Below are 17,720 nucleotides of genomic sequence, written 5' to 3'. Positions count from 1 at the left end.
AGTGAAGACACATCAGCATTAATCCAGGCAGCATTTTAATGTGTCAGTCCAAATAGCTCAGGATGGCCTTGATGTGATTTTGTATTTTCATGTTTTTGAGAATGAAGCGCAGTGATTTATATTTTAACGGAGCTTCTAAATGAAAGCTGTTCTTGCTGTTCTTGTCGTTTAGTATATTGTTGCGTCCGGTCACCAACCACGATACAATGTCTGTGGTCACGGAGCCGACACAGGAAGCTGTTTTCAGACGCTTCCCGACCTTCATCAGTCGACGTCACAGAGTGACAGACAAGGTCAGGAATCCAGGTCACGCTTTTCCCGTCATCAAGACGCTTCCGCGCAATTAAAGCGCAACAACGTGGAGGCACGTCCCAGGGGGAGACCTTCAGACCCCCGAATGCTCTCATATCACAGCGTCTATTTGTCGCGGCGCGCGGCGTTGTCCTGAGTCCCCTTTGTTTCACTCTGGGTGCTTACAATGTCACAGATTGTTCCACTGTGTTTTCTGTTTTAATTGCTTTGTTCTTCCCTAAAATTGAAAGATTATCATGGGCTTTTGTGTGCCTACAATTGTTATCCCCAGTTGGAATGGGGTCTATTTTTGGATCCCTCACTGTGAAAGTTGACACAGTTTTTTTTTTTTTTTTTTTTTTTTTCCGGCTGCGCGTGCATGTAGCCAAAGTATAAAAGATGCTTTTTTTAAAAAAAAAAATGTGTATTTGCAGATGAGAATCTCTGGTCTGTTTTATATCTTGAACCTATTGTGACTTATAATAGATAGATATGATTTTAATGAGGCTATTTGGGCTTTATCCCTCCATCACTTTGACGATTACGTTTCTAATAATAGTCCATAGATGTCTTTGTCTAAAGGCATCTGAAGCCCGAGCTATGAGCACCTAATCAATGAAGAAAGGAAACCCTTTGGCCCTGCTTTGTGGGAAGCAACGCTGGGCAACATTAAGTGGGCACTTCCACGCAGGGGCCAACAGAGAAAGGACTAATGTGCTTTCCAGTAAACTCTAGCTTCCTCACTTGGGAGTCGCTCATGAATCTCCCTTCTAATGGGTCAGTCCGGTGGCCAAGCCCTTGCTTTGCAGGAAGGTCAGAACTGCGTCTGTGCCTTCCATCCACATTTTTACAGGAGGTTTGTTTGCCAATCGGAGCTTCGGCCGTCTTTCTCTCTGAATCCCGTGCCAGACCTCCATGTGTCACATGACTGAGCAACCTCGCCTCCTTCCAACACCTGGCACCGCCTGCTTCTCCCACCAAGCAGAAAGAATATCCTTCCCCTGACGGCTTTCCCTGCAGGGACTTCACAGGCCATTTACTGTAGGCAGGGTTCAGATTGGAAGGCATTATGGACAGACTTTTTGTAAAAAATAAAAAAATAAATCACAAGGGTGGCCAATTTAGTGGCCGTGAGACTTTGGCATGATCACACTGACTGCGCTAACATGCTGGTATTTAATATGATATTCATCATAGTCGACATCTCTGTTTATTGTCTGTCGTGTCGATGAGCACTAACCGCAGTGTTTTACATCTGCACACACATATTCTGTTAGGAACCTTTCATCCTTATCATCCATACAATGAATGTACAAAATTTGCAATGCTAATCCATCCAGTGTATGCCAATCCATACATCTTTGAGGGCAAAGTGCCTAAACGACCAACAGGCTGGCATCCCCTTCCCCTTGAGCCCCAGCCCCAGCAAAGCTTACACTCTGCTCAAAGTGAATGAGGTGCTTATGGTCAAATTATTCAAACCCAACACCAGTAACACTGCATCATATCTGTCAACTTTGATTGATTTATTGTACCAGAAACAGAGCAATGAACACATGCTCCGGGATCATCTGGTGCATCTAATTAGAGATGTGTGGTCAGCCTGTCATTCATTGTTTCCCCATAGAAGATAAAAAAAATTAGCGCCGAGCGAACGGACTGTGTGCGCTTTGTGTAATCCAAAGCCGTCTGCATCTGAGCCGTGTCATCATCTGCGCGTCTGAGAGAGATGTTAGAGAGATGTTAGGGCTGCGCTGCGTTGCCGCCATGACTTGCCTGGCAGACGGTTAACACACAGACATGAAAGAGCTCCCTGTTTGAGAGACCGAACGCATAAACTCCAGGCTTTATTTAGAGTGGAAGAAAAATTGGAGAGAAACATGTGGGTCTGTGTGGGAGAAGAAAAAAAAAAAAGCAGAACGAGCGGGCAGATCATTGAAGATACCCGATAAAAACGAGAAGTAATTAACACCAGTTTTAGATGTTGTCAGTCAGCGTCTTTATTGTAAAAATACTGCTGCCAAAAAGTACAAGTGACCCCCAGTTAGAGCTGAACAAGAGGTGACACATTTCATCTGGGAGCCAGGGGTAACACAATGAGCCCGACGCTGGCTCTGATTAAAGCTTTGAAATCACTGCGTTGAGTGTGTCTGTGTGTGTGTGTGTGCGCGTGCGTGTGCGTGCGGAGTACCTCCTGCTAGCTTTGCTAAATAGAGGATAAGTGGTTGGTGAGATTTGCGCGTCTACTACACAGGAATCCCTCCTCCCCAATCTCTCACTCCAGAAACCCAGGGGAGTGGTAGACTGCAGGGCTAGTGTTGGCTGATTGACTCTGATACATGTGCTGCATATTTCATGCCCTCCAGTCTGTCTACGTGAGACGCCGAGAGAGGCGAGACACGCTTGCACGATGGCCCGGAAGAGACGGAAAGACAGTCGGGGACGCAGAGCGAGGATGAGATCGGGTCGACCTTTGCGCGGCGGCCGCGTCCTGTGTGTCTTTCTCCGTGCATCTCTTTACAGTGATGTATTGTTTGAGGTTGTCTCTCTCCCTTACTTACTCCTCTGTGACCCACTATGGAATCAGTGAAGTCTGCTGTGCTCAGCAGTCAGCGCGTTTGTACACAGCAGCTTTGAGACAGTGCAGCTGACAACCAGCAGCAGGTCGCTTTAGTCTCAGCAAGCATTAGAGGCGGAAGATATGCTCGGTATACCTCAGTGGTCCTCCAGGGAGTTCCCATTTAGCGGCGGGGCAGGCGCTCCATTTATCTGTGTTTTGATGGGTGAAGTTGATCCACAGTCAATGATGTGTGATTATGACGTTTATTTCGCCAAGTGGAGCTGTTGGCCTGACACTGATTCGCCCATATTCAGGCCGACCTTGCTTTCACCACTGATTAATTACTTAATAATTTAGTCTAGAGTCCAAGGTCGCGTCTTCATCACTTGTTTTTCGTAAACCGAACTTTAAAACCTGAAGGCGTGTAATTCCGAATTATACGAAATTGAGAAAAGTTGCAAAGCCTCATATTTTTTCCCCAGCAATCAATTGTTTAATCAGTACTCTGTACAAGCCAGACTGAATTTGTCAGTGTAGTAAATTATTGTTTTTCCTTAAAAACTGCAAACTCAAAGGTATCCATGTGCCATTCTCTTTGGCGGCATCTTTGGTGATAACTGGGGGGTATCTTTGAACCAAGGGATCCAAGCTGCGTCTGTCATCATCAGTCAGTTTCAAACATTAGCTTCACCTACCACTCTACTCTTGAGTGGTGGAAGAAGCGTCACCAAGTGCGCACGTCTTGTGGTTTTGCGTGCGAATGTATCTCCACAGACACAGTTCAGAATGCAGCAAATGTAAGACCTTGTGTATAACTTCGTTAACAGACCATAGGCCCAGTCACCATTGTGCTACCAAGTACGTGACAGAGAACAAAAACGACTACAACTTGTTCCTGAACTTAAGCTCTAATAATTTGGTTTACTGATATAAACGTGTGTAAATGTGTTTCTTCCTGTGTCCAGATGAGGACGATGAAGGCGAGCGCAACGCCGTTCCCCTCACCCCCCTCGACAGCTTTTTCTCCGACGACGACTCCCTCAAACAACAAAAGAAGAAGAAGCCCAAAAAGATGAAAGAGGGGAAAATGCCCAAAGTTAAGAAGAGGAAAAAAGAGGTAAGGTGTAATTTGCGCTCGGCGCCATCTGTCATGACCTCGAACACAACAGCTGCGGAGGCGTTTTGGCTCAAGCTGGACCCCGCGGTATAGATTTCTCAAACCATTGCTCCGCTGATGTCTGTGCAGTTTGGATCAAAGGTGTGTTTTGGCTGCTGGACTGCCTCTGTAATCTAAAGGAGAGGCAGTGGACTGTCTCAGGCTTAGGGGAGGTTGGCAGCAGTGTCGCTGTCATTGCCAGTGTAAGCTGTGGGCACCAAGTGCCAGTTTAGAGTGTAGATTTGTGCCTGTGGTGCTGGTGCTGATGGCAGGGACTGTAGGTCAGAAACATAGCGTTGGTGCCAAGCTAGCAGTGGGAGTCAGAGCTATGACAGAGCGGTTTTGACAGCCGCGCTTCTCTGGCCTTTAGTCTCCAACGTTTAGACAACAGGTCCGAGGTTTGATTACTCATAATTGACATCAGTGTTATCTTGACGTCATTCCTGCTTTTAAAGTGAACACATGCTGCTTCTGCTGCAAAGTTCAAATGTGGCAACTACTTTGCAGAATCGTGTCAAATGCTAAGGATTCACAGAGAACACTCAACTACTTCTAAGATTCTAGTACCTGGCTGCCCAATGTGGGGCCCACGCCTCGCCCCTGTATGTTGTTTTTCCCACCGATAGCGCTCGACATCTGCGATCGTCGTGGAGCTTGCTCTCATTGATTATTTGTTGGTGCATTTCCACTCCTGACCAGAGCATAACATTGCGATACATTGATGGTGGGGTGGCGCTGTTCAGCTCTCGCCGGCTCAAATCCTGTGAAGTGAAGAAGACCAGTAGCGAGCGAGAGGATGCAGCGAGTTAAGCCGTGGCACACAGACAAACGAAAATTGTAAAGTTGGGAAAAAGATAAAGATGTCTTTCTGCATTCTGACTGAGAAATGAAAAAATCTGAGCTTAAAGTCAGAACAAAAAAAACAAACAAAATTAAAATACAATTGCTCCAACTACAATTTTTTTTTAGCTGCCTTAATCCTCTTCTGTATTACACAATAACTAGCGTCATTCATTTTTCAAAATGATTTTGATTTTGCACATGCATGCTATATATAGCAACCCATATATGCTATATATACTTAATGTACTGCAAAATTAACATTTTGGCCAACAACCCTTCACTCCAGTTCAGTTTTGGCCCTCCACTGGTGCTGATAATGTGCAATGAATGAAAACAATTACAGTTTAACCAAAGCAATTACTATATTATTATCACATTACTCGCTATTTAAAATTTCATTTCACAGTATATGTTTGAAACTTTGCTTGCGTGTCTTTCAAAGCAGCAAAATGATCACTTCCTCTCTCAGTGAAATCAAGCTGTGGATGATCTGACTCGCAGACATATTTAGACCAGCAGTACGCCATGAAGCACAGCTTTATGCTGATGGGACCATATTCACTGGGACACGGGCGGTCTTCAACACTGACAGTCACTGACAGCAAACACTGTAGTTAAATGTGGTACAAAAAAAAACAACTTTCTTTCACGCTTTGGCAGGTTGACGCCCAATCACCCAAATGGAGCAACCGTCCATGTTTGGTAGTATAAATTTGAACTAGGTAGTGTCAGAAATAGACGGCAACACTGATCTACTGAGCTGATGTTTACGGTAATCATTACAGACTCAGAGTAGTCTATACACAGTAATGCGTATGGCATATGGGCACCTATATGGTGCAGTTTTCCGACAGCAACAGCTGCAGCTTCCTCATCCGTTCTCTTCATAAGTTTGACGACTGGGTTGTGGTGCCTCCCTGATGGCAGCCATTGATGTGCATCGTTTCACTCTCAACATTTCAGCTGCTGCGAGCACAACATCCCGGCACTGATAGAGCGCTGCATGGTGCCTAAGTTATCAGCGTGAACACACTTAGGTACAAAAAATAGTAACTTTATCTAAATATTTCCTAAGGCCATATATATAAATTATCAGGAATTAATAAGGGGTAGCTCATTTTCAAATATTTTTTAGTTCCAATAATCCATTTGAAATGTTTGTTTAGCTAAAGTAATAAATCATTAGACATAATGAGACTGTTCTCATAATAACCCCTTCATTTGTGATTTGTGGATGTTTCTAAATGGGTTTAGATAAAGTAAAAAAAAACTAAAAAAAAAATGAAGCTAATGTGTTTCTTCTGCTAGGACCTTCCACAAACCAAAAGTTATTCTTATTAATCGATTAAACTATCGACGCCACGTCAGTAAATAACTGGTTAATGCTCGTACGCACTTTCAAACGAGTGGCTAATCACAAGGTGGTACCATGTGACACATTATACCGCTGCTCTTGGTACAGAAATTGAACATCAAAACAGGGAAGTAGGAATTTTGCGTTCCTAATTATCAGTCTACGAGTGACACTTTTTAAACTAAACACCGTTTATTGATCAGGATGGCTCTTTCAAAATGCTTACATTCTTCAACATTTCCCAAACCTAGAGGCAAAAAGCGCTTCTTCTTTTCTTCTCTTATTCAGTAATTATAGGAATTCTCTGTATTCCCCCTCGCCTTCTCTGCCTGTGTTGGCGGCGGCTGTAGCGGTGTCAGTGACATGGCCAGGATGTTCCCCTCTGATGGCTGGAGATGCCAGCAGTGCTGTGAGGAGCTTGGCTGGCCAGGCTGCCACCCGGCCCTTTGGCTGCTTGTAGTAAACACTGAGCTCTGGGTCTCACTGAGCTAATGAGGGGGGGACTCCCTCTGACACTCTCCTCTCCCTCACACACAGACTCTGCTTTGTAGCCTCCCTTTTTCTTCCCTCTCCTCTCGTTCTCTCACATGCATCACCTCACTTTGCCTTGACTGTGGTGCCGCTGCCTTTGCATCTTTCTTTTTTTCTTTCTTTCTTTCTTTCTTTCTTTCTTTCTTTCTTTCTTTCTTTCTTTCCCGCTGCCTCTGTAATTCATGCCCAATCGCTCCCCTAAGGTTGGTGTCAGACAGGGGCCAACATTCAATTGGGGTCAGTGTCGGTGAGACAGTCGGCGTCGTAGCTACTTGCGGGAGGAATGGTCGCCATGGAGAGGCGAACTGTGTTTCCCTCGCTCATCTGCGTTTAAACAAAGACACTATGAAAATATGACGTGATAGTCTGCGTCCCTTTTAACTCGGTATATGTGAAACTGAGTGAACCTGGCTTTACAGAAAGCATTTTATTTTATCTGCAAAGGAATGGATTCCATTACGGCCCGAGTAAAACCTTCACAAATCTATGAAAGAGCTCCTTGTAGCTTGAACATTTTGCTGAAATACGGCCCGGTTCGAGATGAGCCTCCGTCTTGTTTTTATAACTTCAATATCCTACCCGGGATTGTGAGTCAACAAAGAGCTGTTGCTTGTTTCAGGAGAAAAAGAAGGAGCCATTGTTTTGGAACCATGAAGAGCATTACAGCAGCGTTTTTTTCTTCTCTTCTCTTTTTTTTTTTTTCTCGTTGAACTAGATTTCATTGAATAACCACTTCTTCGCTCATTTGATATTTTCCGTGGCATCCGCTGTAATCTCCCTAAGGCTGAACCATTATGGGGAAGCATCTAATTTGATTACGTTATCGGCACTTATCTGATTTTCTTCCCTCTGAAAGCAGAGACACCCTCTTTGTTGCCGTGCCGCTGTGTCCTCTTTGCCTCTGTGATGTGTGTTTAACATTGAACTCCGGGCCACCGAGAGGCTGTTGCACGGTTCCACCTCGCCCTCACAGTCGCTCTCGATAGTGGTTCTGCTTCTTTGCCTTTTCCCTCCTCCATCTCCATCGCCACCCCCATCCCCCATCCACAATCTCCAATTTACTCCCACCCCCCCCACCTCTCTCTTTCTCTCCCTTCTTCTTATGCATAAATGAGATTTGTCTAGACGGGTGCTGGAGCACCGGCTCTGCAACCACAGGCCTCTGCATAACAAGCTCGTTATGCAAACGTGTCTGATTGGATGGCGCCGTTCCATTGGCTGCTACTGTGATAGAGTGTGTACATATATGTGTGCATGATGTGTATGTGTGTGTATGTGTGTGTGTGTATGGGTGGGGGGGGGGGGCAGGATAGAAAGAAAGAAAGAGAGAGAGAGAGAGAGAGGAAAAAGAAAGGGGGAAGTTAAGAGATATAGAGGGAGAGAACATAATGGAGTGGAGGGGTGAGGGAGGGGAGGTATGAGATGTGAAGGAGAAAAAGTGAGGAGGGGGGGCTATAAGAAGAAGAAGAAGAGAGAAACTAGGAGGAGAGAGAGAGAGAGAGAGAGAAAGAGAGAGAGAGAAAGAGAGCCAGACACTGCTCAAATTTGGTCTCCATGGCAACACAGCCAGGCTGCTGGTAGGGTTGGCGGGCGCTGCGGCAACGTGAGCCTTTCCACTGCGCTACAGAGCAAAACGCCTGCAAGTCTCTCCATGGAGGCACACAGGCCTGCCGAGCAACAGGCAGCCAGAGAGCACAAAGCTGCTGCGCACTAATTTTACTCCTGTGCACGTGAACGCACACGTTCGACCCCGAGCGCGCGCAAACATACGTGTCAGACACGCGGGGGGAAAACTTGCAGGGGAGCATTTCAGGAAAAAATTTCAAACGCACCCATGCATTTAAGCATATGAAACGCAAAATGAATCAGGGCATTCAGAAACACAACAAAAACACACGCGCTCGCGAACACCCACCGCACCGCACGAAAGCGCGAGTAATTAGGTGAGAGGTTCACGACGACACAAGCAGCCCACTTTTCCCTCTCCCTTACTCACACGCACGCTGTCGTGAGTAACCACCAGTGGATTTGTTCATTTTTAACCCACAAACAACACCTGTTAACTGTTAAATCCATACAGCCCCTTCCAGATGTCTCATATTAAACCAGACAGGATGCAGCTCTGCCTACGGATCGGCTCTGAGCCGCGATTGGCTGCGCGGCCCCGAGGTGCAAAGGGTCTAGTTTATTATCAGAGCCCGTTTAAAAGTTGATTCCTCATCAGCTCGCGTATTTCCTCGCAGGCTGAAGAGTTATCATATTAGCAAAGCAGGGACAATTTGAAATGATGAAATTTAATTTATGCTAATGCCATCAAGTAGGAGCTTTTATCCAGAGTGCTTTACAGTACACTTCGGCGTATGTTTTATTTTTGTGTGGGTGGCCTCCGTGGGAGCTCTAATCGCCAACCTTGGCAAAAATGAATGTCGTGCTTATTTGCTCTATCAAGTTTCATATTTTAATTACTCCCGACCCCCTCCTTCCCTCTTCATCACCAGGTTTGAAATGGGGTCTCAGAGAACAGCTCCTTACCTCAGAACGATTTCTTATTAGAAGAGGGATCGAGAGTTCTGGCTTTGACGCCGGCTTTAGTCAGTCACAGTCGTGCCCTGAGGTGGGAAGCTGAATTCGGATTTTACTTGCATCTATTTATAAAAATAATGTTTCGGCACATGGGCGACACTTTGCCAAAGAAATGTCTCTGGCTACATTTTCATTCAATAAAAACATGTTTGTGAAGTCTTGTGCATGCATTTTTACCCGGTTGAGGGTCAGATGACTGTGTACCCCGCTCTAACCCAAGGCCAATGCGCCGATAGTAAGTGCATGCAATATTTCCTTGTGGTCCAGGGAGGACTACAGGCTCGAGTCGACAGCGACCTGGAGGAGACCTCGGAGGTGGAGGAGGAACGGGAACGTCCGGCCATCGGCTCAGAGAGCGAGAGCAGCACGTACGGTCCCACCAAGAAGAAGAAGAAGAAACCCAAGGAGAAGAAAGAGAAAAAGCCCAGGAAGAAGAAGAGAGACGAGGAGGATGATGACGACGACGACGATGATGGCAACATGAAGGTGAGTCCAGGTTCCCGGTGCTGACGTACAGTGCATCCAAATGTGCAGTCCACTTGATTGTGTGTTTGAATTATGTTTAAGCGAGGCCCTGCTTGTATTAAGGACATACACCAGTCAGCCACAACATTATGACCACCTTCCTGATATTGCGTAAGCCTCCCTCCTGCCTCCAAAGCAGTTGTGAGTCATCAGAGAAGGTGGGTGGGTGGTACAAGTAACATCCACATGAATGCCAGGTCCAAAACTTTCCCTGTTGTCACAAGATGGTCGATGTTATTTACTTCTTATGTCAGTGGTTTTAATGTTGTGGCTTAAGGCTTAATGTCTATGTTTTCATATGATAAACTGATGATAATATAATAATAAAAAAGAAACCCTGTGAATACAAGTGTCTGGTCTTCATAGCAGATTGAGTAAGAAAGTCCACCAGGTTCATTTGTCATCAAATGTATTAATTGTTTTAATCAGTTTTACTAATTTTACATTGATTGTCATTAATGACAGAACTTAAATTCTCTTGATTAACCATGTTCAGTAGTTGAGTGTGTCTCATTAGACTCTTGGGACAAAAAACTATACGAACCTATTTCTTCTGTACAGCACTTTGATTCCCTTTGGATTGGGTCGGATACTTACCACCAAGGACGTCTAACAGTACAATAAGCTCTTGAAAAGTTTATGTCCACACTAACTGCAGAGGTCTGACACACTTCATCTTCCCCATTACTTAGGTGGGCCGCCCCTCAAAGGAGTAGGACAGGTGAAAGGGAGTTGAAACCGTTTTTTATGTCCGTTAGTCAATTCACGTCGTTTAATGTGTCAGTCTCTCTCACTTTTCTTCAATAGGAACCCAAATCATCCAGCCAGCTGATGCATGAATGGGGCCTCGAAGACGTTCAGTACGGCTTCACAGAGGACGACTACAAAACCATCACCAACTACAAAGCTTTCAGCCAGTTCCTCAGGCAAGCATCTAATTTTATCTGGATTGTATGTTAAAATGCTTTGTTCTGTTTCCGCTCCCCCTGATCGTCAGAGTCCCTCACCGAGACTCTTCCAACAGAACTCCACAGTGAGACTGCGAGAGTGTGGGGTGACGAGCAAACACTGCTCTTTTTGTTTGAGCTAGAAAGCTCGGCTGTGGGTAAAAGAGTCTGTCTCACCTGGGGCTGTCTGGCTCGGCTAAGCCTCTGCTCTGACAAAGTGGAGCATGAGCTCCTGCAGTGCCCCCAGTGTGTAGTCAGCTGCTTACTGGATGCCTGTGACAGCCGGGAGGCTCTGGGACTCGGCGCTCTGACCCACTATCTTTCACAGGCCAACGTGCCAAACCTCAAGCTGTTGCCTGACAAATCACAAACATGACATACACACAGCAAAGCAGGGAGAACAAAACTTAAGGGGCAGCGGACTGTCAGCAAATCAAGACCCCGTTCCCTCCGGTGCTGAGGGAAGTGGAAATTATAGCAACAGGAATGAAGTGTGACATAATAACGCTGCTGTTGTTGTCTCCTCTCTCCGTGTTTTTTTTTTTTTTTTTTTCTTTTTTTTTCTCTCAGGCCTCTCATTGCCAAGAAGAACCCGAAGATTCCCATGTCAAAGATGATGACAGTGTTAGGGGCCAAGTGGCGGGAGTTCAGTGCCAACAACCCGTTCAAAGGCGCATCTGCCACCGCCGTGGCCGCCGCTGTGGCTGCCGCCGTGGAAACCGTAACCGTGGCACAGCCAACGTCTGTCAGCAGCGGCCAGCTGAGCTCTCAGCTGGGGCCAATCAAAAAAGCCAAAACCAAAGAGGGAAAGGGTAAGGCACAGTAAACTGTGTCAGAGCACATACATATATATATATATATATTTATATTTTTTTTTACGAAATAAAAGCCCCAGTTGGTTAACTCATCTGATGTCTGGGTCTGTGTGTCTCAGGGCCAGGAGTTAGAAAGAGGAGCAAGTCTGTGAAAGAAGTGAAGAAGAAACCCAAGCCGAAGAAGACCAAATCAAAGTCTGGCCAAAGTGGGAAGAAGAAGAAAGCATCCTCGGTATGTTAAATTGTTAAGCTGCAGAAACTGTTGTCCTTCAGCTCATTCACCTCGTCTCCTGCGTCCACTCCGTATTCTCAGCGATGTCAAAGTGACCGGAGCGTTTACCGCACTTGAAGCTGGTTTAGTTCGAGTCTTGCTGTTTGCTCCGAGCTCTTCAGTTTATGTGTTTGCTTCTCCAGAGCGAGGAGGACTTACTGGAGGAGTCAGACTTTGATGACATCAGCATCCACAGTGCCTCTGTGCTTTCTGATACCTCGGGGGCCGCCACCAAGAAAAAGGCCCGACGTGGGCGGAAAAAAAGGAAAAGTATGTTTACTGTCTTCTCTTGCCGTGCTCTGTGGTGGTGTGTGTGTGTTTTTTTTTTGTCTTTTTTTTCCCTCCAAAATCCCACTGCCATCCCTCAGAGCCAGACTGTTTGATTACGGGTAACGAGGAAATTAAAATGTATTTTTTTTTTTTAAACTTTGTTTACTTTGGGAATGCTTTCTGAAGGCAGATGGTCTTCAGCTGCAGCTATTGTCCTCGCTGAGCTTCATTCAGCTCATGATAGTGCGTAAACTGGGCAGAATGCATCGACGTGTGTCAGAGCTATCCGTGTTTCACTGTTCCTTCACCTTCTCCAGAGGAGGACGGTGACGGCTATGAGACAGACCACCAGGACTACTGTGAGGTCTGCCAGCAGGGCGGAGAGATCATCCTGTGTGACACCTGTCCCAGGGCCTACCACCTGGTCTGTCTGGACCCCGAGCTGGAGAAGGCCCCCGAGGGAAAGTGGAGCTGTCCGCACTGTGTAAGCAGAAAAGTCGTCGTCTTTTTTGGCTGCCTGTTTTGGTGACATCATAGATGACAGCTCAAACCCGAAGTTTACGCATGTGTACGAGCAATACCTTATAGATATTCTTTTATTCTAAAGATATTTGATTCCTTCAAATTTACTTCTATTTCACTGCAGCAACTCAAGCCTTACAATTAAAGAACTGTTCCCAAGTATTTATGTCAAGTACTTTACAGTTGTTTGTTGACTACCTAAATAGCTTCTTTAAATAAAACAAATCCCCCGCCATATCCTACCAGAATACGTGTTACACCGCTATGGAGAAATACGCACATCACCATAAAATCACTTACTGAAATTAAATTGGAAATAGATGCGTTTAAGTTGCTTTATATCATTACTCTTGTAATCTATAACATTTGGTGTGAAAAACTATTATCAAGCATAATAACATATATTATTTTGGGGTCAGTGTCCGTGTCAATGTTCCTGTTCAATTAGGAAAAGTCATTAAATATGAAGCAAAACAAATTATGTTAATCACATATTTAGAGATATTAAACACCGAATGGGGTCAAATTAACCCCAAAGATAATAGGAGGGTAGACGGTGTCCATTGCTTGACAATGTGTGTGCTATGAATGTAAGGCACCAGTAAGACCTCAGCATGGTGCTGAGCGACCAAATAAAGAGAGGCTCTCTCCATTTGTACTCATCATAATGTCCTGGAACAGTAGACCTTTAAAAAAAGAAGTGAAAAATTGAGGAAATACAGGCTCGGGACCACATGGGTCAATCTTGTGACCCTTCGCTATGTTCCACTCTCCAGATTTAGAAGCAGCTCTAGCTGATGCCTGACTTTATGCTATGAATGGCTGTCTTATTTGTGCTAATAAGTATGTCATGTAGGATTTTCACAGATCTTTGGTGAGTGACTGATTAATACTTCAAGATACAAGGCAACAAAAGTTTGATACATAAACGTTCATTCAGCCGTTTGGTCTCATCATCCCAGTATGTGATAGTATGGCTGACTTTATATCTGTAAAGGTTAAAAATATACAAACAATCTGTAAACATCACCTATCCCATATATGTGTCAGATACATTGAGGTAAGAAGGCTTTACTTACTGACGTGGTGGTGACATCTGTGTCCCTCAGGAGAAGGAGGGGATCCAGTGGGAGGCCAAAGATGAGGAGGAGGATGAGGAGGAGCCCGTGGGCGAGGAAGAGGATGACCACATGGAGTTTTGCAGAGTGTGTAAAGACGGAGGAGAGCTCCTGTGTTGCGACACCTGCCCGTCGTCGTACCACATCCACTGCCTCAACCCGCCTCTTCCCGAGATACCAAACGGGGAGTGGTTGTGTCCCCGCTGCATGGTGAGCTGGCCTCAGTCCCTGCGGTATTTCATGAGAAGTTTGATGACACAAATGAGAATATGTGCAACAGTGTTAAGATTAAGAGATTTTAAAATACGTAAAAGGTAGATAAACTGCATAAAGTTCAACGTACTAATTTTTCACCTTGTCCTAAGTCGGGAACGTTTTTCAAACTGAGATACATGTGCTCTACATTAAACTTGGCCTAGTGGTATTTATAAATATACATCATCATTATCATTTTGCATTCAATATTATCCATTATCCCTTTCCTAAAATATGTTGGATTCATAATTATATGCATTAAAAAAAAATAATTTGTGAAAATTAAAAAAAAAAAAAAACTATTAAAAAATGTCTAATCAACCAAAGATTTTGTGACCCTCCCTGCAGTGCCCCTGTTGACCCCCTAGGGGTCGCGGACCCCCTGTTGAAGACCTATGTCCTAAGTAATACCTACGTTTAGTTCTAGCTCCATCTATTATTACCTGTCCCTACAGTAACAACTCCCTATTAAGACGCTTTAATGTCTTAACTGAACTAATTACAAAAAACATCCACAGGTGCTTATTATATTGAAAATATTTTCTCATTGTCTTTTTTGAACGCTTTCACAGAGGAGTTATGTGTGTCATTTAGCTCTTGAGTACCACCCTGTTGAAGCGTGCTTTAGTTTTTCTCGGAAAACTCAACCCCCAAATTCAAATAAAAGAGGAAGAAAAGTTATGGAGCAGATTATTTTATAATGACATGTAAAAGTGGCTGGTTACATTACCGCTGCTTATGTTTTTGTTACGTGAAGCTGCCCATGAACTACACATCTGAGATGTTTTAATCACATTTAATGTTATTTAGTGTGCGCACGTCTAAGTGGATGTAGTGTTACTTTGAGCAGATTTGTGAATGCTGTGCCACAGCCACTTTGACTGGAGAAATGTTTGCACTGTTGGCTGTTGGGCTCGGGAAGGAAAGCCATTCCAAGCTAGACTGAACTCCTGAACGCCCAGATTGGTCTCTAGCTCTCTACAACTCCCATTATTTATATCTAAGATATGTCACGCAGAGCTGCTTTGCCACAAGGTAAGAATAACTGCCTCTGGTTTTCTCTCAGTGCCCTCCACTTAAAGGTAAAGTACAAAAGATTCTGCACTGGATGTGGGGAGATCCCCCGCTGCCGGCTGAACTGCCTCCAGGCCCCGACGGCAAGCCAAGTGATCCTCTGACCAAGCCTCCACTCAAGGGCCACCCGGAGAGGGAGTTCTTCGTGAAGTGGGCCGCCCTTTCGTACTGGCACTGCTCCTGGGTCAGCGAACTGCAGGTGAGATGTGAGAAAGCGGCCCCGGTCTCGAATTAACCTCCCTGCCCTGTTTGTCCACAGCAGTGACGCGTCCTTTTTGTGCAATGTGCAACACACGGAACGAGCCGAGAGCCCGCGCCTTCGCCCCGGCTCATCTTTATTCTGTTCGGTGTACAGTAAAACGTGAATGTTTTGCTTTCAAGTTCATGCTCCAAGTTGTTTCACAAATAGAACGCAATTCCGAGCACTCAATCCTAAATGACGTCTAATTTAACGATGAAAGAACAATTGTTTGTCCGCCGAGAAGCTGCATTTCTTGAGAGACGCCGCTGCTTTCTCAATTTATCTGAACTTAATTTGATTTGTATCCCCCTTCTCTTCATTAAATTTACCCTGAAACTTTGTGCAGTTAATTAAATTAGTCTGAAGGCTGTGGATGGATAGCACATTGCATTGTTGTCAGAAAACAATCCTCCAGCCGGGTTGGCGTTTGAATGAGAGCTAAACAGAATGGTGTCTTGCGCGTGTTTGTGCAGCTGGAGCTTTACCACACGGTCATGTACCGGAACTACCAGCGCAAGAACGACATGGACGAGCCTCCGCCCTACGACTACGGCTCCGGGGAGGAGGAGCTCAACAGCGAGAAGAGGAAGAGCAAAGACCCTCAGTATGCTGTGATGGAGGAGCGCTTCTACCGCTACGGCATCAAACCCGAGTGGATGGTCATCCACCGGATAGTCAACCACAGGTGGCGGCTCACAGTCACACACAGTCTCACATCAGGGTCCCTGCTGCGATAGCTTATAAAATCACAGGTGTTTTACAGATAGATTCTCAAAGGTGGAGCTGCTCCTCTAAGTTTAGGGTGGTCTGTCACCTCTTTATCAATCAGCACTAAGTAAAAAGTGAAAAAATACACAGATTCTATTTCCAAATAATCTGCAGGACTTTTTTTTTTCTTAATTTGCTGCCCTTCACTTTTCATATGAGCCATTATATTTGTATAATTTTCTGTTATTATTGTTATTACTTAAATATGCACACTTCTTTGCATACCTTAAACTTTCCCCTAATTATTTTTTGTCATAATTTAAATATTGCAAGCGTGCTTGCAAAAAACACTGCAAAATTGGCCTTAAACTGCTTTGTCAAATTTATAAAACAAATTTTTCTGTTTGAAATTGAACTTGCAAGGCCAGTTATGACAAAGAGTGAGTTTGAGTCTTCTTAACTTCATCAAATCAGTTTGAAAGACAACGTGAGCGCCCTCTACTCAGAGGTGAGCTGCCCTCTCTGCACCTTGCATTGTGTCTCAGAAAAACTCACTGGGCTCCCCCACACGACTAGCCACGCTTCTAAATATAAAATCGGGATTTTAGCAGCACCTCGGAAATGACTCAGAAGTGACTGCTGGGTAATGATGCCGTTTTAACAGGCCGCATTTCGCTTTTCATTTTAAAACTGTTTCACTGTCTGACAACAAGCGCAAAATGTGCTAATGGGAACTGCTTCATTCAGGAATTTAGCTGCAAAACAATAAATAAATAAAAAAAAATAAAAACAGTTCCATGTGATTTTGCCTGTGATTGTGTCATATCCCATTAAGAACTGTAAAGAACGAGCTTTAATTACTTATGAGTGCCGGATCATTGATCATTTGACATATGTCTAAAACCCTTCTTCATTGTTTCTGGTAGTTTCGATAAGGATGGCGACGTGCACTACCTGATCAAGTGGCGAGACCTACCCTACGACCAGTGCACCTGGGAGGTGGACGATTTTGACGTTCCAGAGTACGACAGCCATAAAGCGAGTTACTGGGACCACAGGTCTGTTGATGACATGTTATACCTGTTTTTTTCTGTAATTTAGTGCAGATGACAGTGAGAACGCGATGGCCCCGTTTGAGTTGTTTGTCCTCACATTATGTTGTTGCTGCAATGTTTGTTTGTCAGAGAGCAGATTTTAGGGGAGGATCAACGCCCCCTTGTGGTGAGGAAAGGAAAGAAACTCAAAGACGACCATCCAAAGAGGGAGGTCCCTCCTGATGCTCCCATCATAGATGTAAGTTTGGATATTTTATTGTATATGTGCACACAGATCACAAAAGTCCATGAAATGGGAATATATAAGTCTTGACTATTATTAGTGCTTGCTACAGTAGCTCTCCACAGTGAATATCTCAAAATGAAAGTTCTCAACAATAAATGTACTTTACTTTTATTCTCACACTGCACATTTAATCACTATTTACACTGGGATAAATGATCTCCAGTCATCTTACCCTAAACATATGTAATTGCTATAAGATAGTATTATCGTGTACTATGTTCTGTTTCCACTGTTTACTGCAAACTGTGTTTTGTTCTCTGTGCATCCTATGCACAAGCATTTCCTTTGGGATCAATAAAGCTCTTTCTTGTCTTC

General features: G+C 44.6%; 1 protein-coding gene across 7 annotated transcripts in view; it reads left to right on the top strand.

The window, feature by feature from the left end:
• chd5 (chromodomain helicase DNA binding protein 5) overlaps window positions 1–17,720 on the top strand; it is a 40,034-nt gene that overhangs the window by 2,624 nt on the left and 19,690 nt on the right. For all 7 annotated transcript variants that reach the window (XM_047582292.1, XM_047582291.1, XM_047582295.1 and 4 more), the window contains exons 2-13: window positions 3,817–3,968; window positions 9,586–9,804; window positions 10,651–10,769; window positions 11,361–11,602; window positions 11,725–11,837; window positions 12,020–12,146; window positions 12,464–12,630; window positions 13,778–13,996; window positions 15,108–15,314; window positions 15,830–16,041; window positions 16,991–17,122; window positions 17,249–17,357. In XM_047582292.1, coding sequence (XP_047438248.1) covers window positions 3,817–3,968; window positions 9,586–9,804; window positions 10,651–10,769; window positions 11,361–11,602; window positions 11,725–11,837; window positions 12,020–12,146; window positions 12,464–12,630; window positions 13,778–13,996; window positions 15,108–15,314; window positions 15,830–16,041; window positions 16,991–17,122; window positions 17,249–17,357 — 2,018 coding nt within the window. The remainder of the gene's footprint in view (window positions 1–3,816; window positions 3,969–9,585; window positions 9,805–10,650; window positions 10,770–11,360; window positions 11,603–11,724; window positions 11,838–12,019; window positions 12,147–12,463; window positions 12,631–13,777; window positions 13,997–15,107; window positions 15,315–15,829; window positions 16,042–16,990; window positions 17,123–17,248; window positions 17,358–17,720) is intronic.

Source organism: Mugil cephalus, chromosome 4 (assembly GCF_022458985.1).
Source record: "Mugil cephalus isolate CIBA_MC_2020 chromosome 4, CIBA_Mcephalus_1.1, whole genome shotgun sequence".
NCBI classification, from domain to species: domain Eukaryota; kingdom Metazoa; phylum Chordata; class Actinopteri; order Mugiliformes; family Mugilidae; genus Mugil; species Mugil cephalus.
This window is presented reverse-complemented; position numbering and strand designations above follow the sequence as displayed.